Raw genomic sequence first — 25,224 nt, 5'->3', positions numbered from 1 at the left:
AAGCCCCAGCTGGGGGCTCTGTCATCAGGGAGGCCCTGGCTGCCTCTGGGCCTGGAGGCAGGACAGAAGGGGGCTGATGGGTGTGGTGTTTGCTGAGCTGTGGTCTTGCTGAGCCAGCCCACAGGCCCAGTGACTCCTGGCTTACTCGGCCCAGGCCTGAGGCTCCCAGGGAAGGCCAGGCCAGGCTGTGCAGGAACCTGCCTATGGGGCTGGGCACCTGGCCCTCCAGGAAGGCCTGCCTGGGCGGGGCTGCCCTGCACAGCTGGTCTCGACACCCCCCTAGGCACCAGAAGTGAAAAGGGAGAGGCTTTGGGAGGGGGACACAGGTCAGGTGGGTCCCATCTGGTTCATGGCTGTGGCCTAGCTATGCTGTCCACTGGTAACACGAAAGGGGCCTGGGCATGGTCTGGAGGGTGTCCTGGCTGAGCCGCTGCTGAAGGGGTGAGGCGGGCATCCCCTCCCCACCCCCACCCCATCTCTCTACCTCTGTGTCTTCGCCTGTGTCTGTCTCTGACTGTGTCTCTGCCTCTTTGTGTGTTTCTGTCTCTCTCTGGCTCACAGATTCCACCTTCCATGGCAGCAACTGGCTTGATGGCTTTCAGTGTCATCTTTGCTCGGTAACCCGTGGGTGGGAGGAAAGGAGGAACGGCCACTGCTCCCTTGTCTGGAGGTTGAAGGAACAGGAAGGGCACGGGGAGGCGGGCGGGGCTTGGACCTGGAGCTCTCCCCAAGACTCCTCCTGGGGCAGGAGAGGGGGCTGGCTGGGGTTGGGGGGGCTCCACCTCCGAGACACTGTGCTTATGAGCTTGCCAGAGAGCTGCCACCTGGCCTCGGGTTCCCAGGGGTGGCACCAGTAAGCCGTGGTCTGCAGGCCAGAGGCAGACACAGCCCCTACCATGCCCACCAGGTCAGGAGGAGCCCAACAGAGCCCCTGCCCAGCCTGGGAGGAGGCCTTAGCCCAGCTCATATCTGGCTGTGTTGACAGACAGTCACATGGCATGGCCACCCTGGCCCCAAAGCCGGTGTGTTGCCACCTCCACACCACGAGCTGCCCGCTCTCCCCCCGACACGCAGAGGAGAGCCTGCTCAAGAGGACTGGGAAGCCTGGGAGACCGTGGCCGCCACGGGCAGGGCTGGTGGCCACCGCCGCATGCTGCCAAGGCCTTTGGGAGCACGTCTGTCCCCAGCCCGCGCCCTCCGCTCAGAGACGCTGCTCGGCCTGCAGTAAGTCTGTCCACTCACGCCGTCACTGAGGCCCCAGTGCCGGGTGTGAGGCCAGTGCCCAGGAATCAGTGCCCAGTCTCAGACGCAGACTCAGTGAGCAGGGGCAGGCGAGCCGAGGTCAGCCCATGAGCCTCTATCCTTCCACGTGACCCCGCCCCGGGCTCGGCACTCAGGGACTGGTTCCGGCCCGCGTGGGGCAGGCAATGGGGGAGAACTTTCATGGGGGCGGGGTACACCCCGGAGCAGGGAGGTGTGCTGGTGGGAGACGCATGTCGGGGGCTCTGGGTCCTCCTTCCAGGGTCTTCCCACCCCAAGACAGCAAAGGGTCCTGGGACTCTGCCCAAGAGGTCAGCTGGACCAGACAGATGGGCCAGCCTCTGTGGCCTCCCCAGGGCATGGGGACTGGCAGACTCAGAAGCCAGGGTGAAGGGACGCGGGAGGCCTTGTGTTCTGTGGCCCGTCCCGAGGACTCTGTCCCTACCGTGGGCTGTCCAAGCAGAGTTCGAGGGGACGGTCACTGTCCCTGGGTGAGGCCTGGCCTGTGGCCACCTCGCCACTCCTGGTCTCTGGACGCTGCTCCCCGCAGTCCCTCCCTCTCCCACCCGGCTCCTCACCACACGTCCAGAGCAGTGTCTGTGGCCACAAGGCTGTCTCCGCAGGCTTCTCTCCCTAGCTGTTTTTGCTTTTTGTTTTTAAAAATTCAAATTTTGTGTGTATTTTAACTTTGGGATGTGGTGTGGGGAGTAGGGTGAGTGGGGCTGGGGCGGGAGTCCAGGCAAGGCCCAGGCGCTGCATCTCTCCAAGGCCGACTGCCTGTTGGCTCTGAAGCATGCTGGCCAGAGAGGCGCCAGCAGCCCTAGGGAGCCACGGCTCTCTGCTCCCTCCCAGGGTCCCCAGGGCCTGTCCTGGTGGGTTGGGCATGGGCAGAGGAGCACGGCCAGGTAGCCACCTGGCCACCTTCTCGGGCCCTCAGTGGCCCCAGCAGCAAGCCCAGGGGACACCGACGCCTGCCCTGGTTTTGCTGTGATAACCAAGGAAGCGGATGGCTCTGGGCTTCTGTGTTTGCAGAGAGCTTGCCGAAAAGTCAGCCTCGATGGACGGCAAGATGCACCCGTCAGCCACAAAGGAGCCCCCCCGAGGTGCAGACCCCCACGCCCGCCGCACCCGTGGGGAGAAAACAGTCCTGGATTTCCTGTCGTGGGTTTTGTGACTCTGAAAGCCGAGGCTACTGATTGGGAATTAAATCCCAGAGGACACTGCTCCGCACACTGGAAACCCAGCAGCTGCTGCTGTTCCCAGCAATTTTTTTCTCTCTAAATTGAAACATCATTTTCTATTTTTCTTCTGACACAAATGTGGTTTCATCCTGAAGTGAAAAAAAGCTACAAAGCAATTTGCCAAATGTAAGGGGCAGACCCAGGTGAGCGTCGCTCACTTGCAGTTGATCAAGGCCAGCGTGGCGCGGTGGCATCTGCCCTTCGCGGGGGCTCTGTGGGCCCGGCCTGGCCGATGTCTGCCTGTCCTCCTGGGAGGCAGGTGACCCAGGTCGGGGCAGGTCAGGCACACCAGGAGCCTCCCCTCCAACAGGCGTAGCCAACCCCAAGGGCAAGGGACAGTGTCAGAACCGCAGGGCACTCACAAGGCCCCCGGGGACCAGAGGCTGGAGCCATGGCTGTGACGAAGCCGCCCTGGGCTCTGGGAGCCTCGAGGATGGCCACAGCTGGGAGATGCAGCCTTGCCCCTGGGTCTGGGCTTCTAGAAGGTACAGGAGGGTGGCTGCCTGCCTTGCTGTATGGAATGGAAGCCTGCGTGTCTGGGGAAACTTCAGGGATGCCACAGCCCCCCACATGTGCTCGACCGCCAAGTGGCAGAGCTCAGAACCAGGGGGCCTTGGGGCCACTCTGCACTGGTAGAGGAAGGGTCCCCTCGCTGCAGCTCCAGTGGCCTCCAGCTTGTCACCTGCAAGGATGGGGGGCCCAGCATCCCATGATCTGGTCTGGTTCCTCCCCGCAATGCCCCCCGAGCTCGCCCCTTTGCCCCCGGGCAGCCAGCCTTCTTCGGTGCATCCACCACGCTACGCCCGACCTGGCCCCAACCAGGCTCTCCCTGAGAGCTTCCCAGGGTCCCCCCACTGTGCAGCACCCCAGCTTCTGGGTGGGTCTTCACCCCCGTGTGCCCAGGGGCTGCCCTGGGTTCCTGCACTGCTGTGAACACAGCTTCTCTGTCCACAGTCTCCCTCCGCCGAGCAGAAGCAGCTGCCTGTGCGGGTCTGGAGAGAGGCCCCGGCCGCAGCTGGCCCAGGACATGGGTGTGTTCCCAGGGAGGTGTGCCTGGACGGTGGGAGGGTGGGTCTGGCCGCAGCGCAAGGAGGTCAGTGCCAGTCGTGGGAGGGCCAGGGACAGCAGCATGAGGGAAACATCGGGGGCACAGGCCTGGTGTGGGGCTGGGCTGGGTCCTGGACGCCCCCTCCCCAGGGCTCCAAACAGTGGTCTTCTGAGAGGGTGGGCTGCAAGAACGGGGGGGGTCTGAGGGACTGCTGAGAGAGCAAGGGCCTGAGGAGGCTGGCTCCCTGCCCAGCGCTGAGAGGGCAGAGGATGAGACCAGCCAGGCTGCGCAGGCTCCAGGTGGGCAGGGTGAAGCCAGGGGCCAGAGCAGGCGTGGCGGGGCCAGGAGGCAGGGTCTGTGCAGTCGCCACCTTCTGTGCTGACTGAGTGGCTGGCTGCCCATGGGCCACCTCAGTGCCCCCTCCCCAGCGACCTTCTGGCCCCTCTCAGTGGCTGAGGGGCCCTCCAGAGGCAGCCGTAGAATGTTCCTGACCGTCCTCCCTGTTCAGCGCGGGGCGGGGACGTCAGGCAGGCAGGATACCGGCCAGGAGAGCTGATCGCATGCCTCCTGCCTCTCGTCATGGGAGTCCGTCCTGCGGGCAGGATTGCCTGGAGTGGGCAGTGCCAGGCGGAGGCGCGGGGGTTGCCTGGCTGGGCTTCACTGCAGAGCTCTGTGGCAGCGAGACAGGGACCCTCCTTCCCAGCCCCAGCCTGGCAGGGAATTCCGGCACCGACCGTGGCTGGGCCTGGGAACAGTGTGGGTGGGACAGACATGCTGGCCTCGAAGGGTGCCTGGGCGACTGCCACAGCCTGGCCTTGAGACGAGTCACCCCATGTGTCCCGCCTGGGCCCCCAGGCTTCCCAGGGCTCTGCGCAGAGCGGAGGCCACAGCAGTGAGGGAGGACGCGGGCTCCAGTCCTGTGGCCTCGCCTGTGAGTGTGCGGGTGCATGGGGAGGGCCTCGCTGCGGGCGTCGGGCCCAAGGAGCGGTGCCCTCCACAGCTGCCACTGAGCATTTTATTCAAACAGCCGCAGGGCTCTGGGGAATCGGGGACAGGGTCCCGCAAGCAGAGGCAGAGTTTCTTGCCGTTCACACCGAGGTGGTCTCCTGTGGACACTGGGCCTCACCGAGGCGCTGGAGGCTCTGGGGTGCAGCCATGGGCCTGCCAGCCGCTTGAGGCTTCAGGGCCTTCTTCCAGAACGTGGGGTGGCCGGTCAGCCCTCTTCGCTACGACCCGCAGGTGTTTGAAGGCGGGGGGCAGCGTGCGTCCCAGGAATGGTGGAGTGGTCACGTCATGGATCATGAGCACGTACTCCCCTGCAAGGGGCGGGCTGGGCTGGTCCTCAGCAGGCTCCTGTCCCCTCCCCTCCCTGGCCTCAGCCCGCTGCCCACTCTCGTGTGCCCACTGGCCCGTGTCCCCGACCCTGGTCATCTCTGCCCGGGTTCTGGGATTCTTGGCACTGTAACCACAGCACCGGCCACCGGACCAGTCCTGGGGTGCTGGACACACAGTCAGCGTAGGTGGATGAACTAATTTGGGGTGAAGGGAACCACCTCTGGCCTCAGGCCACCGCCCAGCTACGGCCTCCGACTCAGAGGCTGGCAGGGGCAGACACGACCCTCGCATGGCGGCCGCTCTCCAGCCCCTGCGGCCGACCTGGCTGTGGGTCCCGGGAGGATTCCTTTGCAAATACTTTCCTACTTTTTAGGAGAAAAATAATTCATTTCCTCTATAAACTGTTTAAAAATAACGAGCACTCTGAAGGCAGGTGTGTGTGACTTGCTTTCGGAGCCCCCGCCCCAGCCCCTTCCGCACACCCGCGCTGGGGCTCTCTGGGTGGGGCTGGAGGGCGGCCCTGCTGGGGGGACTCGGCAGAGAAGGAAAAGTACTTTTCCTTTCACAGTCTGTAAACTGTCTGGAGAGCTTCAAAGTTGGAGAAACCATAAAAAAGAAAATAAGAAATAACAAAAAGTGAGGTTGCCATAGAAACCGTCCTCTCCCCTCCCCTGAGCCTGCCGGGGCTGGCACCGGAGACTGGAAAAGCCGCCTCGGCTGGCCCGGGCTCACACCAGGAATGCGGCCGCAGCTGAAATGGGGGCAGGAGTCGGCTCACACCGCAAGGCAGAGCAACATTCCAGACGCCGGCCTGGAAAACAGCGCTCGCTTCGCGGAGCGGCGGCCTCCTCCGGCCAGGCCAAGGGCTCGGCCGCCTGTGCGTTCCCAGGGCTGGACGAGAGCGAGCCTCGGGGGCCGGGAGGAATGTACTTGGCCCTGAGTCAGTTCCTCTAGAAAAAAACACGGTTCTGGGGGGCCTCGCAGGGGGACACACGTTCTGCAGCCTGGCGGGTGTGGGCCACAGCGCTGGGCACCAGGGCCAGCCTCCCTGGCGGGCGGAGGAAGGGCCCCACATGGCAACGCCACAGTGTTTCCAAGCAGCCGGGTTTCTAGGTGTTCCCAGGAATCCAGCTGTACCAGCGGCGGCCAAGGCGCTGGCCGGGGGGCCGAGAGCTCAGTGGGCAGTGGCTGAGGAGCCGGCCACAGGCCCCATCTGACCCCACTCCTGAGGCCGGCGTCCCAGCAGATGGGAAGGGCGGGAAGGGCTCTGGCTGGTGGCCACTATACGGCAGGCCGGGCCTCGACGGCCACGTGATCTAGCCCTGGGCCAGCTCTCACCCGGGGCCTCGGCCATACACATATGGCTTAGCCCCAAATGGCCCCCACATCATCGGATCTCCCTTCGCTCCTCACCCCGAGCTGTCTCCACTGAGCACATAAACCCTGGCCGGGCGGCTGTGCAGACATGCCAGGACCAGCCGACGTCGATGCGGTGATGTCCCCGCCCCCACCCTCACCCACCTACTCCTCCTGGGATGGCTGGGATGGGGTGGCCTGGTCGACGGTGTGAGGGCTGCCGTGGGACCCCAGGGGACATCGCCCAGGACTCCGGTCCCACCCCTCACCCAGGCCTCGCTGGCTATAGCCCTGGCCGCACTGGTGCCGTCCCCACGACCAGGGTGGTTCCACTTGCTCCCGCTGTGCCAGAGGCAGCTCCGTGGTGGCATCCAGACCCCAGTGAGCAGTGGGCCCAGACCTTCCAGCCTTTGGCTCTCCAGCCAGAACCCCAGAGCCACCAGAGGAAGGGTCATTCACGTTGGCCCAGCGGACAGAGAGGCTCCACTCTCCATCAGGCACCCAGTCAGCCGCGGTGCCCAGGCCTTGCTAGGGCTCCAAGCCGTTGTGTAGCTGAGGTGCCTGGCGTTTGGCCCCTCTGGCTTGGAGGGGGATGCCAGGCCTAGGCTGTGGGGCTGAGTCCCAGGACTGGGGCGACTGGAGGAGGCCCCACGGCTGAGGGTCTGCACCTGAGCCTCCTCCAGGCCCTCGCTGCACCCCTCCTCACTGTCCCCACAGCAGCCCCCATGCCGGGAGGAACCTTCCGCCCAGCCCAGCCCACCAGGCCCCGGCAGCCGGCCTTGCGGGGAGCAGCTCCTCATGGTTCAGCCACCGTGGGCCTCGACAGCTGCCCCTCAGCTCCCCTTGGCAACCCTTGGACCCCAAGGCTTCTGCGCCTGTGTGCTCCCTGTCCCCATGGCTTCCTCCTTTCTAGGACATTCCCCACATCAAGGGCTGTGTCGGCCCAGCTTCAAATCTTTCTGGACCGTCCCCAGCCCCCAAACCACCAGCCCCCTTCCCATTCAGGCCCTTGGGAGGGCTCGGCTGCTCCCAAATCCCCCACCCACAGCCACCTGCCTCTGGGGACCCCGGGCCGAGTTCCCCCAACCCCACCCCCAGCTCTGGGCTGTGGCCTCTCGCCTCTCCAGACAGTGGCACAACCGGCGATGGACTTGGGCCCCGTCCACCTACCTGGGTATGCTGCCGCAGGCTGCTCCTCCATGGCGCTCCCCTCAGGCCTGTGGAGATGACACAGTGAGGCCCCTGAATGCCCTGTCTGGACCCCCAGGACATGGCATTGCTGACCCGAACCAGGGCTAGTGGCTCCAGCGTGGATTCGGGGCCCCAGGACAGCAGAGGCCGGCGAACTCCACCTCGGGGCCACGGGCAGGATAAGGAGAGTCCTCTGGCAGCCTGCACCCAGCTCTCTGCCCCTCGGGCCCGTGGGCTGCCCTGTGCAAATCCTCCTTGTCTAAATTATTGACGTGTTTATGGCCTTGGAGCAGGAGTGGGACTGACAACCCCATTCCCACAGGCTTCTGACAAGGCGGAGGCCCCCCGGTGCAGCCGAGAAGACCATGAAGGGTGAGAAAGACCCGAAGCCCCTGAGAGGCGGCGACGCCGGAGCCTGCAGAATGAAGGACAGAAGACTGAAGTGGCTTCATTTCGAGTGGGGAGAATGGGTCTTGCCGGGCCCCAGACCCATGTAAGACACAGGAGTATGGGCAAGGAGGGGAAGCGGGGTACGTAATTCAGCACCGAGAGTAACTAGTCTGCCAGGCTGCCAGCCTTAGAGAAAGAAGCAGGATTACAGGAATCCTGAGTTTTTACAGGACCCCCAGGGCTTTGAGGAAAACACAGGCAGAGCCAGGAAGGAGCTCGGGAGTCTCGGCCTAGGGAGGAGGCCGTGCAGATTCGAAGGCATCAGTGCCCCACGGACAGCGAGCAGGCCCGAGGCCAGCATCCGCAGAGACCGCACGTGGGAAGGTGGTGCAGGCAGTGGCCTGGGGGGCGTCTGGGCGCCCACTGCGTGCCTGGGACTGCACCTTCACGTGGGTGCCAGCCCCTCATTCCTGTCCCTCAGTCGCTGGCCATGACGGCCCTGACACTGGAGGCCCCAGTGAGTCCGCACCACCCGGCGCCGTTTCCTGCCAGTTCTGCCCGAGGCAGCAGCTGCCACCACCGCACAGACACATCCTGCTCCCTCCTGACCTGCGGAGGTCTGGCCCGGCATCGGCCTGGCAGTCTCGGCCTCCCCGGCGGGGTCAGTGTCTGGGGACCCGGGTGAAGACACAGCAGTCCGGGCCTCACCCAGGGTCTATGTGTGGCCGTTCTGCAGCGCTGAACGTCTGAGGCCTGTGTTGCCCCCGCGGACGCGTGCTCTGGACACACCAACGCTCACACAGAAACACAGAAACACAGAAACACAGTGAGCGGCGTCCAGGCCGCAGAGGCTCCATTGCCGACCCCAAGTCCAGAGGCTGTAGCCGGTTGCGAGTGGCCTCTGTGGCTTTTAGAAGCACAGACAGGAGATGAGGTGGACGGCGGCGCAGGTGGAGGGCCGTGAGGAGGGACAGGCATGGTGGGCAGGCAACCACCTCTGCAAGGCCAACAGGTGCTGCGCCCGGCTCCCTCCTCTTGCCTGTGCCTCTGGCAGTGACCAGAGTGGCCTGTCGGCCGAACTGGCCACCCTGGCGGGTAAGGGCTGCTTTTCCCGAGGCCCTGCATTGCATCTCGGCGTCACCGAGTGAGCTCCTGGCCTTGGCAGCCCCCCTCACCGCACCTTCCCAGGCCAGATGCTCCGAGAAGCCAAGAGGTCCCCGGAGGAGCTCCTCACAGGGTTCTGTGCAGACAGCAGCGAGCCCCAAGCAGAGCTCCAGGGAGCGGCGTCAGAGAGGCCTTGGCCGAGTGCAGGCCCAAGCAAGGGACCTCTGGCAGCCTGTAGCCCTTGACCCTGTCTACCCAGACCCGCTCCTTCGGGCCTGGGCTCGGCCTTTGCTGTCCTCAGTCTTCCAGTCTATGACGTGGACATGTTCCTCATGCATGGCTTTGGCGTGCCCTGACCTGGGCATGAAGTTAGAGCTGGACCTGAGGCCAGTCTGCTGCCAGGCCAGGGACGGCAGTTCATGGCCAGGGTGTGAGGCCCAGGGGACCCCTTCCTGCAGCCTGGCCTGGTGTCCCGGCTCCTGGAGAAGGGCGCCCACTGGAGCCGTCAGGGGTCATGCCTGGGAGTCAGAGAGTCCAGGCAGATCCTGGTGACAAGGGGCAGGAGCCTTTGCCCAGCTCTGGGGTTCCACGTGGCCTCTAGAGCCACCAGGATGTGCCGGGAGCTGGTGAGGCAAGAGCCAAGCAAGACACAATCAGGAGGAATCTGTCACCTGGAGGTGGGGGTGTGACTCTCAGAGAAGGGCCCAGGCTTCCCCACCTGCTGCGCAGGAGCCACACCCTAGGGTTTTCTACAGCCCCGGGAGCCCCTGTGAAAGTCCGAAAATCAGGACCCTTGGCCGCAGATCTGGGGCCAGCTTGGAAGCCGCTGTCACCTCCTTAGTATCCCCAAGAAATGAGAGCCACGGGCCAGGGCTTTCTGTAACAGCCCCAGGCACAGACACAGACGGGTGCAGACGCCAGCCCCGGCTCCTCTCCCAGAGCACAGTCTGTGTGTCCTGCCCCGTGGAGCCCCTGGAGAACATGCCGGCACCACGGAGGCCTCGTGCCCCTGGCCTGCGCTGAGGAACTGGGGGCCACGTTGCCAGGGGAGCCCTCCCGGGGAGGCCCCTCTGCACCGCAGGCCTCTGCACCCGGGGAGATGACTGCTTTCCCAGGTCGAAGATCAGAGTTTGGATTCTTGGCCCCAGGCCTTGGGGAGGCAACCGCCACAGACCCCCAGGTGCCCTGTCCCCAGTGGGCGGTCAGCTTCAGGCCTTGGAAAGCCTGAGGGGTGTTCTCTGTTTGGGGGAGCCTGTTCACCTGGGGGCACTTGCCGGTGCGGGCGTGCGAAGAGTTAACAGCTGCCCTGCCCCAACCCCGCCGTCTGCTGTGGGGCTATCATTGCACATCCCCCTGAGCGCTGGGCACATCCGCGGGCCCAGCCGTTCCCGCCTGGCCCTCACACCTGCTTTGGTTTAGTATCCCTGCTTGGACAAGACAGGGCTCGTTTTTCAACCTTTAAAAGTTTCTAGGCTGGGTGCAGTGGCTCTTGCCTGTAATCCCAGAACTTTGGGAGGCCGTGGCGGGCGGATCACGAGGTCAGGAGATCGAGACCATCCTGGCTAACATGGTGAAATACAAAAAAATTAGCTGGGCGCGGTGGCGGGCACCTGTAGTCCCAGCTGCTTGGGAGGCTGAGGCAGGAGAATGGCGTGAACCCAGGAGATGGAGCTTGCAGTGAGCTGAGATCGGGCCACTGCACTCCAGCCTGGGTGACAGAGTGAGACTCTGTCTCAGAAAAAAAAAAAGTTTCTAAAGAAGAACCCAGTCAATCCCTTTCTCTCGTGGCTGAACTCCCACTTGGAGGTGCTTCCAGCAGTGGGGCCAGGGCGCCTGGTGCTGCCTACTGAGGACCCTGGTGCCCCCGGCTGCCCGGTGCCCTCCCCGCAGCCCACCCCATTGTCCTGGGAGCTCTCATCCCTGTGGGCCCAGCCCCCAGCCTGCTGGACACCAATCCCCCACCCCGGGGCCAGATCCCATGAGGACCACAGCCAGGTGCAGGCTGAGACCCACTGGCCAGGGCATCCCCTGGGCACCTTCCCTGGGGATGGAGGGGCTGGGCTGAGTGGGACCTCCTGGCTGCGGGGTCAGCAGGTGGCAAGGCCCAGAGAGGAGGCAGAGCCCTAGGGGAGGGTGAGCGGGTGAGCAGGTGAGCCGAGGAGACCAGAGTTGCCACCGCATCATGCGGGCCCCTTTGGGTCTGTTGAGAGTCTATTCCAGATCGTGTTCTCCAAGGCCCCACTGGGCTGGGCCCCGTGCAGGTGCAGTGTGGAGGAGGCACTGGCAAGAATGCTCAGAGATGGCACCAGCAGTGAGCAGGCCAGACTCAGGCCAAGGGGCAGGCTGGGCTGCTGGGCTGTGTCCGTGTGTTTATGGCGGAGACCAGCGTGCCCAGGAGAGGACTGGGGGGAGCTGCGGGTGAGGTGGGACCCCTGGCTTGTGCCCGTGGGAATTTTCTATTTGTCCATCTTGGGGCCGGGGTGGGGGTGGTTGCTGGGCTTCTCTGTGCTTCCTCCATCCGCACCCCTCGGCCGGGCAAGCTGGTGGCACGGGCCTCCCCACCTGGGCTGCGAATCACAGGCTGCTTTGCTGGCCAGGCCTGCACCTAACTGGCCACAGGGTGCTGGCCCGGACTCACGCTCAGAGAAAGGACACGTTGCCACCCCAAGTCCTGTCCCTATTCAGACCCAGCCAACCCCGCCAGGCCCGGTGCATGGCCAGGCTCTTGCCTCACGTGTCTCTGGGCACCAGTGGTGGCTGCTGGCTCCAAGGCCATTCTCCTGGCTCCTGTCACCTCTTCGTGGCAGATGAGGGAGGAACGGGTCGGTGTCCTGCATCCTCTGGGCCTGGGACAGGTGAGGAGCCCAGGTGCCTGTCCCCACCGATGGCCTTTCAAAGGGGATGAAGGCCTGTGTGGGACGCTCCACGGTCACTGGCGATGGTGCCAGGAAGGGGCTCTGTGGGCTGTGGAGCTTCCACAATCTTTTCAAGTAAAAAAAAATTAATTGATTCCATCTGTGTTGGCCTAATGACTGATTAAATGACTAATCACAGAAGTCTTAATTAAGCCCATTTTTCTTGGAGCTGAGGAGGGAGGAGGGGCTTGGATGCCGACAGCCACCAGTGAGCAATGACACACAAGGTCTCCGCGCACGCCCGTGTCTGTGGTCGGGCGGATGGACCCCGTCCCGGGCCGATGGGGCTCGGGTGGCCGCATTTTCCTATCATGAAGCATGGAATTAGGATTTCTGGGGCCAGCACCACCCCCACCATTCCTGTGGAATTCTCCTGTGTGGCTGGGCAAAATCACGGCCACGTTGATCAAACCGAGTCCCTCTTCTGCAGCTGACATAATTTCACATCTTTTAGGAACTGACAGGGCTTTGTCCTTTTGTGGAATTCCGTAACACGCCTGGAATGTCTCTGCAGGAATGCAGCCAGAGGCCCTCTCAGAAACGCGTCCCCTCCCAGGGCAGCAGGCGGTGGGCACGTGCGGGGCCCTCATGTCTGGTCTGCGTCTACCGCCCACTACAGGGAGGGCCATCCCATCCACGCTGTCTCCCCTCCCACAAGCTGGGGTTCGGCCCCAGGTGGACATGGGGCACGTGGTGAGGCAGCGAGTTAGGAGCCAGGTTCAGCGGATGGCGCAGGAGCCCCTCGTGCAGCCTCTCCAGAGCCAGTCGGGACCCCTCTCCCGGTCAGCACCTCGGGACCTCTCCCGGTCAGCACCTCTCCCTGTCAGCCTGCCAGAACAGCATGAGTCAGGGCAGCCGTGGCCCTCCAGGCCTGGACTCTGCCCCACGTGGCCGCAGGGGGGGGGTGGGGCTCCTCCCCAGGGCTCCCTGACATCCTTGGACGTGCTGGGGCAGTTGAGGGTGCCCTGGCAGGCAGGTGCTGGGCCTCGGCCTCTGGCTATGTCTGCAGGGCCCTTGCAGCAGGACCCTCCTTTCTGGCCACCCTGCACAAAGGGTGACCAGGCCCTGGAGGGCTTCAGAGGGTCAGAGCGTACCTGCGGGGGTCCTGGTGGCCCTGGCTGGGCTCTGGGAGGGCAGACATGGCTTCTGTGCCCACAAAAACCAGGCTTCCCTTGGGGCACAGCTTGTGAAGGAACGTTGGCCCCTCTTTCCTCTGCCTATTTTAGGGAGCAAAGAAGGCTTTGCAGGATCCTGCCTGAGAGTCATAACAAACGCACATGCTTCTCCCGCGTGGGCCGTGCTTCTTATGTAAATTGAAACCCGCTGCTGCGCCTCATCCGCTGCTGCGCCTCATCCGCTGCTGCGCCTCTCCCGCTCCCGCTGCTGCGCCTCTCCCGCTCCCGCTGCTGCGCCTCTCCCGCTCCCGCTGCTGCGCCTCTCCCGCTCCCGCTGCTGCGCCTCTCCGGCTGCTGCGCCTCTCCCGCTGCTGCGCCTCTCCCGCTCCCGCTGCTGCGCCTCTCCGGCTGCTGCGCCTCTCCCGCTGCTGCGCCTCTCCCGCTCCCGCTGCTGCGCCTCTCCGGCTGCTGCGCCTCTCCCGCTCCCGCTGCTGCGCCTCTCCGGCTGCTGTGCCTCTCCCGCTGCTGCGCCTCTCCCGCTCCCGCTGCTGCGCCTCTCCCGCTGCTGCGCCTCTCCCGCTCCCGCTGCTGCGCCTCTCCGGCTGCTGCGCCTCTCCCGCTCCCGCTGCTGCGCCTCTCCGGCTGCTGCGCCTCTCCCGCTCCCGCTGCTGCGCCTCTCCGGCTGCTGCGCCTCTCCCGCTGCTGCGCCTCTCCCGCTCCCGCTGCTGCGCCTCTCCGGCTGCTGCGCCTCTCCGGCTGCTGCGCCTCTCCCGCTCCCGCTGCTGCGCCTCTCCCGCTGCTGCGCCTCTCCCGCTCCCGCTGCTGCGCCTCTCCCGCTCCCGCTGCTGCGCCTCTCCGGCTGCTGCGCCTCTCCCGCTCCCGCTGCTGCGCCTCTCCCGCTGCTGCGCCTCTCCCGCTCCCGCTGCTGCGCCTCTCCCGCTCCCGCTGCTGCGCCTCTCTGGCTGCTGCGCCTCTCCCGCTCCCGCTGCTGCGCCTCTCCGGCTGCTGCGCCTCTCCCGCTGCTGCGCCTCTCCCGCTCCCGCTGCTGCGCCTCTCCCGCTGCTGCGCCTCTCCCGCTCCCGCTGCTGCGCCTCTCCCGCTGCTGCGCCTCTCCCGCTCCCGCTGCTGCGCCTCTCCGGCTGCTGCACCTCTCCCGCTCCCGCTGCTGCGCCTCTCCGGCTGCTGCGCCTCTCCGGCTGCTGCGCCTCTCCCGCTCCCGCTGCTGCGCCTCTCCCGCTGCTGCGCCTCTCCCGCTCCCGCTGCTGCGCCTCTCCGGCTGCTGCGCCTCTCCGGCTGCTGCGCCTCTCCCGCTCCCGCTGCTGCGCCTCTCCCGCTGCTGCGCCTCTCCCGCTCCCGCTGCTGCGCCTCTCCCGCTCCCGCTGCTGCGCCTCTCCGGCTGCTGCGCCTCTCCCGCTCCCGCTGCTGCGCCTCTCCGGCTGCTGCGCCTCTCCCGCTGCTGCGCCTCTCCCGCTCCCGCTGCTGCGCCTCTCCCGCTGCTGCGCCTCTCCCGCTCCCGCTGCTGCGCCTCTCCGGCTGCTGCGCCTCTCCCGCTCCCGCTGCTGCGCCTCTCCCGCTGCTGCGCCTCTCCGGCTGCTGCGCCTCTCCGGCTGCTGCGCCTCTCCCGCTCCCGCTGCTGCGCCTCTCCCGCTGCTGCGCCTCTCCCGCTCCCGCTGCTGCGCCTCTCCGGCTGCTGCGCCTCTCCCGCTCCCGCTGCTGCGCCTCTCCCGCTGCTGCGCCTCTCCCGCTCCCGCTGCTGCGCCTCTCCGGCTGCTGCGCCTCTCCCGCTCCCGCTGCTGCGCCTCTCCCGCTGCTGCGCCTCTCCCGCTCCCGCTGCTGCGCCTCTCCCGCTGCTGCGCCTCTCCCGCTCCCGCTGCTGCGCCTCTCCGGCTGCTGCACCTCTCCCGCTCCCGCTGCTGCGCCTCTCCGGCTGCTGCGCCTCTCCGGCTGCTGCGCCTCTCCCGCTCCCGCTGCTGCGCCTCTCCCGCTGCTGCGCCTCTCCCGCTCCCGCTGCTGCGCCTCTCCCGCTCCCGCTGCTGCGCCTCTCCGGCTGCTGCGCCTCTCCCGCTGCTGCGCCTCTCCCGCTGCTGCGCCTCTCCCGCTCCCGCTGCTGCGCCTCTCCCGCTGCTGCGCCTCTCCCGCTGCTGCGCCTCTCCCGCTGCTGCGCCTCTCCCGCTCCCGCTGCTGCGCCTCTCCCGCTGCTGCGCCTCTCCCGCTCCCGCTGCTGCGCCTCTCCGGCTGCTGCGCCTCTCCCGCTGCTGCGCCTCTCCCGCTCCCGCTGCTGCGCCTCTCCGGCTGCTGCGCCTCTCCCGCTGCTGCGCCTCTCCGGCTGCTGCGCCTCTCCGGCTGCTGCGCCTCTTCCACGCACGCCTCTCCCAAAATTACAGGCTGGTGTGTCACTCTTCATCTTTGTCCTTTTTTTTTTTCAGTCATTTCTATTGTTTGGAGCCTCCTGGATGACGGTGACAGGCTCTGATGTGGGCTTTGAGGGGCCACCGGGTGGGGAGTGCACCAGGCGCCCCGGTGCTCACCAGGTGCCCAGAGGGGCTGCCTGTCCTCCTGAGGGCACTGGCGTCACCCAGTGGATGTTGAGAGAAGCTCCTGTTGTGCAGCTGCACGAAGGGGACACAGATGCGGCTGTTTTGAGGGACAGATGGGCTCCCCCAGAGCCCCAGTCTCAGCACACCCTGGTGAGCACAGCCCGACCACCCTGACCACGGCTCACAGACTCCAGCGCCCGAGGGAATGCTGCCTGCCCTTGGTCCACACTCAGATCCTTCCAGTGGGATGGGGGACCCCTGGCCCAGACTCACTGCTTCTCCCATTCACCGGCCCCATGCGGGCCGCTAGGACCTGGGCTTCTATGATGGGGGAATAGGTGGCGCTGTCGGGGGCACAGCAGGCCTCCGGCACAGGCCCAGGTTGGGGGCCAGGAGGGCGCGACCTGGTGTCCGGACATGGAAGGGGTCACACTCCCGTCTCAGTCTCCTGTTGTCCACACTGCAGAATCCCGTCTGTGGCTCCAGATTTGGAACAGCCGGGAGGCCCCTTTGTTAGCTCCTGCCGGGATTCTGGGAGGGGGTGAAAACCTCCATGAGGGAGTGAGGCTTTGGGGCTTTGTGGGGAGACGAGGGGAGGAGCCGAAGCCAGGACCCCGGGGTCTCAGAGGGGCCCCCAGGTTGCGCCTTGTGTGCCTCGAGGGGCCAAGCTCTATCGGGGGCTGGGCTGGGTTCCGTGACCTCCATGGGGTGCAGCCCACCAGGCTGCCTATGAGGGTGCCTCCAAGTCTTCACCCAACTGACCTCTGGCCAACCCCCACGGGTCCCCCAAGGGACTTGCTCTGGAACTGGAGAGCGGGACTATAAAGAAACGGAACCCAGGAATCTGGCATTGTTGGGGTCCTTAGGAAGGATAAAAAGGTGGCCACATGTTGAGTGGGGTGGGGGGGTGACTGGGGGTGGCCAGAACGTTCCAGGCAGGAAGTGCAGTGAGCGTCGGTCTCCGGCCTGGAGATGCTCCTGGTGCGTAATTATGCTGGCCGGTGGGCGCGCCGAGCAGGACCTGGGCTGGCCCCACATCCTCTGTGCCCAGCAGTGGGGATGCCAGCTGGGACCCAGCAGCCAGGTCAGCCCCGGGCCCAGCTCCTGAAGCAGCCTCCCCATTACGGAAAGGGGGTCCCCGGCGATGGCAACTGGGGACAGCTGGTGAGTGCAGGGAGTGGCCTCGGCCCTGGAGACGCTGGAACAATACAGGACCGTGCCAGGGTAGGGGCCACGGCTGGTGCAGAACAAAGTTGTCAGTCACAGGGCCACACTGGGGGGGGACCCGAGGGAGGTCTCGGACCTGAGGGGTCTCCTGGGACTCCAGGGTGCTAGCGGCAGGATCCCTGCTCAAGGTTCTGCTGCTGAGGCTGGAGCCCAAGGATGCGCTGAGAGCCGGCCGCAGCCCCTGCCCTTCTCCACCCCATTCACAAGCGTGTCAGTCAGAAGCGGCAGACCCAAAGGTGCCAGGAGCTTCCACTCCTCCAGCCCCGCCCCGCCCTGCCCGGCCCTGCCTGCTGACAGTGAGCCCTCCCCTGTGCCTGGCACGGGCTGGGGACCCTGCCTGGAACCACTCGGCCACGACACAGTGAGGGTTCCTTAAATGCAAACCGGACGCAGCCGACTGAGTGTTCGAGGGCTTTGGATTTGCCAGAGCCAGGTTGGCTGCTGGAAAGAATGGCTTTCTCAGAATTCTGACAAGTGGGCTCTTTGGGCCCAGAGACAGGTCTGGACGCTGGTTCAGGAAGCTGGGACCCACACCAGAGGGACAGGCGCTTCTTCCTCACCGCACAGCAGGCAGAAGGCACGGGGGCAACAGCGGGGGGGCCTCAGGCAGGGTCCCCCACTCTTTCCTAAGAGGGGGCCGTCGCACAAACACCCAGATGGGTTGTGGGGGGCTTCCGCAGGGACAGAGCCGGGCAGGCCCTGGAAGAGGTCGTGAGGTCGACGCCCTGGTCAGCCACAGTTGAAGGCCTCTGGGTGGGGGGGCAGCAGGTTCGAGGGTAGTAAGGGATCACGTGGCTGCAATGACCCGCTGGCGGGGGCAGGGAAGCCAGGCTTCGGCGAGGACGAGAGGCACAGGCCCAGGTTTGTCTCTGAGCCACTGCCGCCCCAGGATCCATGGCGGAGAGGCCAGCAAATGTGCGGCCCTTCAGCTGCATGCTGGGTACTCACTCCAGGAGCCGGCAGAGCTCATGGCGAGTTCGCGATCGGTAAGACTCCCCAGGGTTTCCGTACCCAGAAGACGTAAGCCCAGCTGCACGGAGAGCCGGGGCTCCCTGCAGGGAGCAGGCCTCGTTTTGGGACGCCTGCCCCAACACAATGGGAGGGCCCTAGCCGTGTGGCCGTGGAGCCGGCAGGAGGCAGGGGAATCGGCTGCTGGTCACAAATGTGTGTCCCGAAGAGACGACATCATTTTAACACTGAACACTCCAACTCAGCGGCCACGTCGTCCTGGGATTGTAACAATCCTAGTTCAAAGATACGGCACCTGAGGGCAGTGCGAGCGCTTTGTGGGCGCAGCCCAGGCTGGGAGGAGACGCCGACCCCTCCGTTCTCTCAGGTGGAAAAGAGCGAAAGCCTGTTTGCTGAAATAAGACGTTTCAACATCACACTCGGCGCTGAGGCTGCCACGGTCATGGAACGAAGTGGAGATGCTGCCCTGGGCGTGTGGGTCGGTGCGTGTCTGTGGGAGTGACTCTCAGAGTGTCTCAGCTTTTGGCTCTCGCAGATGCTCCCACGGCCGAGTCGCTGGGCAAACGGGGCCCCCGCGCCTGCAGGAGCTTGGCTATTTTTTAGTCTCTGCTTCTCAAGTTATCGTACAAAGCGAGTTTCATATTTAATTCACAAACCATGACTCAGAGCTAGACGGAGGGCGGCGCCGCCCCCATGGGTGAGTGGCATCAAAGGCCTGCCAGTGCCAGCGCCTTGGCAGCCCCCGAGCGTCCCCCACGAGGGGCCTCACTGCAGGGGGCTGCAGCAGACCCTCCTCCCACCTCGCCAGACCCCTTCCCTGGAGCTCCACCACTGGGCCTGTGCTCGCTGCCTTGGCTACTTCCATACCCGCCCCCCCTCCCCGTGGAAGCAGGAGGCGGCCCCGGCACATTCACACTCACACTCACACTCACATCCACTTCTGTTTGCTGGATGGGCAGAGGCACGGGAGGTCTCAAGGGCCCGATACCCCGTGTTGGTCCCAGGCGGGCGCTGGGGATACCTGGAGCCCTCCTCTGCCCCTAAAGCCCTTCTGTGGCCACTGCAGGGGTCTGGTTCTCCACCCACCTGCCTTGCCCAAGGCCCCCGGTGCCAACCCTGTCCCAGGAGGACCCATGTCTCTCAAGAGCAGGTGATTTTTCCTGCAGGGTCTGTGCACCACGTCACCAGAATGTTTTGCCCCAATCAGGAATCCCAAACGTCACAGCTTCCACCCAAGAAAACAAGAGCAGGTGCCTGGGCCGGGTGCAGTGGCTCACGCCTGTAATCCCAGCACTTTGGGAGGCCAAGGCGGGCGGATCACGAGGTCAGGAGATTGAGACCATCCTGGCTAACACGGTGAAACCCTGTCTCTACTAAAATTACAAAAAAAAAAAAAAATTATCCGAGTGTGGTTGCAGGAGCCTGTAGTTCCGGCTACTTGAGAGGCTGAGGCAGGAGAATGGCGTGAACCGGGAGGCAGAGCTTGCAGTGAGCCGAGATCATGCCACTGTACTCCAGCCTGGGCAGGTAACAGAGCAAGACTCCATCTCAAAAGAAAAAAAAAAAAAGAGCGAGTGCCTGGCAGGCGGGTGGGAGCGGGACGGGTGCTGGTCACTCTGTGAGCAACCCAGCAGCTCCTCCACAGCCTGCGGGGCCAGGTGAGGGTTGGTGGGACAAGCCACTGTGTCCTCGGGCTCAGGCCAGGAGGGATGGGTCCCCAGGGCACATCAGCGGGGGCCTCCCTAGCCCAGCCCAGCCCAGCCTAGCCCAGCCCAGTGCGCAGCTGCCTCCAGTTTGTAGACAGAGTCCTGACCTGAGGTGGAAGTTGTCGCTGGGCCCCGAGCCCCAGTTTCCTCCCAGTAGAACCAGCCGGTTATGGCCCTGCATGTGCTGTGCCCGTAGCACTGCCAGGCCCAGGATGGTGAGATGTGACGACCACAAACCCCCACGGTGTCCCCACTTGCACGTGCCATGATGTGCACCTGGTCCCGCTCCTGTCCTCCAGCTCACAGAGTCCCCTTAGACCACTGCCCTGAACCCTGGCCACCAGCCGCCTTCCTCTGGGAGTCCCCGGGCTCCTCCTGCCTCTCTGCCTCCACGTGCCCACAGTCTGGTCTACCCGACGGTCTGGGGGTTGTAGTGATCAAAGCAGATGGACCGGCTCCAGCTCCGCCCACTTCGTACCAGCCCAGGCAAGTCACAGGGCAGCTGTCAGCCCTTCGAGACCCTGGTTGGGGGCTCCCTGAAGCGAGGCCCGTGGAGGCTCACTGCCTTCTCAGACCAGGTCCTTGGCTCCCCTGGGCCTTCCCCGTCCTCCTGGCCCAGCTGATGAGGAGGCCAGAGCTGACCCTCCAAATGCCTGCCAGTGGGGTGGGACACTCCTACCTGCTGCCTCCAGGCGGCTCCTGTGCAGTGGGTGGTGTCCCCCCGGGGTACAAGCCGCCTCTGGATCTGCTGCCTGCCTTCTAGAAGGATTGGGCAGGAGGAGGGGAGAGGGAGAGGCTCAGAAGGGGGGCCCAGGAGCTCTGCTTGAAACCCCCCGGGCACACGTGGCCTGGGTGTTGAGGTGGTGGGTGGGCAGGGACCGTCTGAGTGATGTGGGGTGGCCTCTCCGCCCCCCGGTGGGCACCCACCTTGTGGAGGCTGTCCAGGAACAGGAAGGGGTGGTACCCGGGCGGGGGCGGCCCCAGTAGGACATCGGTGAACTCGGCACAGCCCTGATCCACTCGCCGACAGGCCCCGGGACAATGGGGCGTGTGTCCCCCGGCTAAGGAGACAGAATGAAGAAAGGCCCTGTGAGGGGCTCGCGGCGGAGACAGAGGGAGCCCCGCATGGCTGTGCTGAAGTGTGGCTCTGGCCAGGGCAGCGGGCACAGATGTCAGCAGCGATGCCGTCTTGGTGGGGGCAGGTCAGGGGGCAGGGACTGTCCCTCCTGGGTGCTCCCTCTGGCCACCGACAGTGGAGGTGGGGGTCCTTCGTATCCACGGCCCCGTGACACCCCCATTCCCTTCTGAGTCCACCCCAGCACCTGGGAGCCCAGTGTTCTGTGGCAGGAAGGCTCTCCCATCTGCAGCCCCCTGCCAGCCGAGGCATCGCTTCCAGGGTAGGGCCGGGCCTCGGACCCTGGCCAGAGAGGCCGGTGCTCAGCAGCATAGCCACGTGCCCTCCTCTGAGTGTAGCATGAGGAGGAAGACGGTTCTGCTCCAGTGATGTGTCGAGATGGGCCTGGCATCGGGCCCCGTTCTCCACCAGCGTGGAGGGGAGAAACCGGGGGCGGCTGCTAGTCCCTCCAAGTGGCAGCAGACCCTAAGTCCTCGGGCATCGGAGGAGGCTGTGGGCGGGCTCGGCCTGTGCATCCCTCAGTGGGACCCCTGCAGACCCTTGCCCATCCTAGCTTTCTTCAGCCCCTCTCCCAGGATCCCAGGGTGTGAGGTATGGGGGCTTCCCTTTGGATCCGCCCACGAACAGATGGAGCTACAGCCCCCAGGGCCTACCCTGCTGTGTCTTTTACAAGGACGCTCAGTGGCTGAGCCTGAAGGAGATAACTTCAGTGCAGCCCCTCCACACACACATACACATCAGAACCCACTCTCCCACCGGCAGCTGGGGCTCTCCTGACGTCCCTGGCCCGAGGGCCCTCCCCTTGCACACACCACTGGTAGGAGGTGCTAGCAGGAGGCCATGGGATGTGGTGAGGGCTGAAGGTCGGCTCCAGAGTTGGCTGGATGGGGGAGTTCTGAGAGGGAGGCAGGGGCTGGTGTGGTGGCTTTAGGGCCACAAACAAGTGTCCCCACCAGGCAGTGACACCATCAAAAAACAGAAGAGAGCCAGCTCCAGGGTGGATAGAAGGGTGGAGCCAGGACAGTGCCCAGGAGGGAAGGAGGAGTCAGGGGCTGCTGAGGGGTGCACAGGAGGCCAGGTCTGTTTGGGCTCAGTTTCATTTGTGGCCGGATCCCAGGAGGCAGAACCCTCATGTGGGGCCCTGGGGCAGCCGCCTCCGTGGGGCTCTGAGTGAGTGGAGGGCACTGGATAGGACCTTGGGGATGGAGGCATTAACACCCCTTTCCCGGAGCCCAACTTCTGTAGGGATCGACAGAGACGCTGAGGAGAGCCAGCCTCAGAAGTGTCTCCAAATTACAGGTGGGAGAATTATCTCTCTCGGAGGTGTCTTAATTTAATCATTATGGTGCATTATAGAGAGAAAGTCTACCCTCTGCAAGGACACTCTTTAACCGACATCCTTCTCCCAGCAGCTTTTGCTGGCCCGGCACTATTTACGTCCGGGGCGATGGCTGGGAGCTGCACTGCTGATGGCATAATTTCCATTCTTAACGCACCGATGGTTTCCACGTGGACTGCACTGGAGCTAACTTGGACTGCGTCTTTTATCGACACCCCCTGGGCAATAAAGACGCCAGCTCTGTATCCTGATCATGCGGACGCCCTCCCCCTCGGCAAGGTGACTGCTCCAGAGCGGGCCCAGATCCTGAGCCCCGAGGATGCGTGGTTCACACGATGGCGGGGGCTTTAGACCTCACCTGCCACGTGCCATTTCCGGGGGCAAGGTGGGAGATTGGAAAATGTATTTGTAGAAGCCCAGCAGGCATTCCTGGTGTGTAAATAAACATCCATCCACCTGGAGCCTGGAGGGTGTCTGCATCGCTGAGGCTGGGGGTTCCGGCCAAGCTGTTGGAAGAGCCTCCTTTGCCTGGTGATCACAAGGGCTAGTGCCAGGCGCCTTCAGGCAGGTTCTCACAACATCCCCGCTCTCCTCAGAGTAAAGGCTCTGTCGTGACTGCCCCTGGCTGATAAGCAGCCAAGGCTCAGCCGGGTAAAGGGAGGCCTCCCTGCGCAGCACAAACAGAAACTAACGGCTTTCAGTTCAGCAGGAAGAAGACAGAGGACACCAGGGCCTGTAAAGCCGGGTTCCTTGAGCCCATGTGGGTTTGACACGGGGGGTTCCCTGGAGGTTCAGGCAGACCCCTATGTGTGGTCCCTGTCCGAGAGTGAAGAGGAGGCCCTCTGGGTTGGCCAAGACGCTTTTGTTGCAAGCAAGAGAAACGAGAAATAGTGAAAAGCGGAAGGGGGGTGTTGTCCACAGCCTTGAGCTCGGAGGAGCCTTCTAGATCCCAGCACATCTGGATCCAGGAGCCCACACTGTGTCTCTTTCTTCTGGATGTCACCTCCCCCTCCCTCAGGCTCTGACCGCCACATGGCACAGGCCCTCGGAGGGCCTTCTGCTGCCACGCTGGGGGGCTGCCTGGCCATGAGAGACAGAGGTCCACCTCTGCCATGCACTCCCCGAGTCGGGGCTGCAGGCTGACCGCAGCGGCCCCCGGGGCCTGGCTGTGACTGCCTTCCCCGAGGTTGGCACCACACCCCCCAGGTGCTCAAGCTGAAAGTTTGGGGTCAGCCTCCAGTTGCCCCTGCCCCATATCCTATGCACCCACAATTACTGCAGCTGCAGCAACAAGGCTGACATCAAGGCTGCCTTCAAAACGTATCTGTGCTTGGACCCCCAAGGCTGCCCACTGCCCTGCCACACCCCCGCCAGGCCCCAGTGTCTCCCACCAAGTCACTGGCACTGCCCTCAGCTGAAGCCCAACTCCTGGGTCCCCCTCGCCCTTCAGTCCATTGTTTACACGGGACCCTCACACGGAAGCCAGGTCAGTCCCTCCCCTGCCAAGGGCCCGGAGCTCAGCCCGGCCTGGCCCCTGCCTGATGCTGGGCCAGAAATGCTACACAAGCTTGCACATCCCCTAAAGAAAACGAGGGCACAGGAAGGCCCAGCCAAAGTGTCCTGTGGGGCTGCTCTCTGTGGAGCAAGGTTTGGAATCCACTTGGCTGCTCCTGTTCAGGGCACCCTCTGGGCAGAAGCGGGCACCCCCGCCGCACGACTTCTCTGCGTTTGCTGAAGAGGCAGATTTTCCAAGGCTGCGCCTGGGCTCTGCTGCTGACATCAGGGTAGCCCTGGCCTGAGCCCCTACTTGTCCCCCAGTGTCATCGGCTACAGATGGCCACTGTACCCACAGGCCCTGTTTCCTCCTGCCCCTGGGCCCCAGGGGACCTCGGAGGCTGCTGTCCCTGGGGCAGGCTGGCCTCTCTTCTGTTCAGACCCCTTTGGGCGGTCACCTTGCTTGCCATGGACACAAGCACCACGTTCAGCCAGATGACCCCTCACCTGCCTCCTCAGGGGCCACACACCCAGCCCTGGCAGCCAGCAGTCCCCTCATGCTGTGTACTGCGCATCCCACACCCTGCAGACACCAGAGCAGAGCTGAGTCCCTCCTCCAGCTCAGCCTCCCCTTGGTGAGGGGCCTGCCCTCCCGCTGGTCACTGACTCCTCCCCTCACTCCATGACACCCCTCCGCCCACACAAGTCTCCCCAAACTTCTCAGATCCTCCTTGGGGGCACCTCCATGGCTGCAGTCCTGGGGTTTGGGCCATCATCTGTGGCTCGAAGGACTGCAGTGGTTCCCTAGGCCTCCAGCACCCCTGGTCCTGTCACCCACTGTTTGTCTCCAGCACATGAAGGACTCAAGGCAGCAGGTAGACCTTGTCACTCACCAGCTCCACATGGCCAGAGGCTTTTCCTGTAATGTGAGCACAGGCCATGATGTGAGCCACCACACAGGCCACGATGAGGGCCGCCACACAGGCCACCACACAGGCCACGATGAGGGCCGCCACACAGGCCACCACACAGGCCACGATGAGGTCCGCCACGCAGGCCACCACACAGGCCACGATGAGGGCCGCCACGCAGGCCACCACACAGGCCACGATGAGGGCCGCCACGCAGGCCACCACACAGGCCACGATGAGGGCCGCCACGCAGGCCACCACACAGGCCACGATGAGGGCCTCCACGCAGGCCACCACACAGGCCACGATGAGGGCCGCCACGCAGGCCACCACACAGGCCACGATGAGGGCCGCCACGCAGGCCACCACACAGGCCACGATGAGGGCCGCCACGCAGGCCACCACACAGGCCATGATGTTGGGCTGCCACACAGGACGCCATACAGGCTGCCACACAGGCTGCCATACGAGCCACCGCATGATGCGGGTTGCCACATAGGCCATGGCAAGGGTGGCCACACAGGCTGCCACACAGGCCATGACGTGGGGCCACACAAGCTACCATACAAAGACCACGACCTGTGGCCACCACACAGGCCACCACATAGGCCATGGTGAGGGCTGCCACAGAAGCCAAAACATGGGCCCCATAGTGTAGACCATGATACCAGCCACGAGGCCATGACGCGGGCTGTCCTCCAGTCCTCTCTCTCTTCCTTGCCCATCTCCACCCAGCCCCTCTGGCCCTGGCATTGCTGCTTGTCTGGTGCAGGCTGGCCTCACCCTTCCGTCCTGGTCCCCACACTGCCTTGGTCTGGTGGCCCCTCCCGACAGAGCCTCTCCTAGCCCTGCTGTGTCCCGCCTGTTGCCTGCTGCCCAGCTTCCCCTTTGTGGATCTGTCCCAGCAGAGCCCACTTCCCTGTCTTGTCCCCAGCACTCCCCAACTGGTCC

General features: G+C 64.6%; 1 protein-coding gene and 1 long non-coding RNA gene across 5 annotated transcripts in view; one reads left to right on the top strand and one right to left on the bottom strand.

Annotated features, from left to right (window-relative positions):
• The first annotated feature begins 1,038 nt into the window (after nt 1–1,038).
• On the top strand, nt 1,039–5,308 carry LOC141409059 (uncharacterized). The gene is made up of 2 exons (XR_012427315.1): nt 1,039–1,224; nt 2,293–5,308. It is a non-coding gene; the product is annotated as an uncharacterized lncRNA (long non-coding RNA).
• The window catches only part of MORN1 (MORN repeat containing 1), a 72,429-nt gene continuing 51,755 nt past the window's right edge, over nt 4,551–25,224 (bottom strand). For all 4 annotated transcript variants that reach the window (XM_005545012.4, XM_065531066.1, XM_045388219.3 and 1 more), the window contains 4 exons: nt 20,322–20,455; nt 20,074–20,153; nt 7,411–7,457; nt 4,551–4,865 (listed from right to left, as the gene is read on the bottom strand). In XM_005545012.4, the coding sequence (XP_005545069.3) occupies nt 4,672–4,865; nt 7,411–7,457; nt 20,074–20,153; nt 20,322–20,455 (455 nt within the window). In that variant the 3' untranslated portion in view covers nt 4,551–4,671. The remainder of the gene's footprint in view (nt 4,866–7,410; nt 7,458–20,073; nt 20,154–20,321; nt 20,456–25,224) is intronic.

This window comes from Macaca fascicularis, chromosome 1 (assembly GCF_037993035.2).
Source record: "Macaca fascicularis isolate 582-1 chromosome 1, T2T-MFA8v1.1".
Taxonomy (NCBI): Eukaryota; Metazoa; Chordata; class Mammalia; order Primates; family Cercopithecidae; genus Macaca; species Macaca fascicularis.
This window is presented reverse-complemented; position numbering and strand designations above follow the sequence as displayed.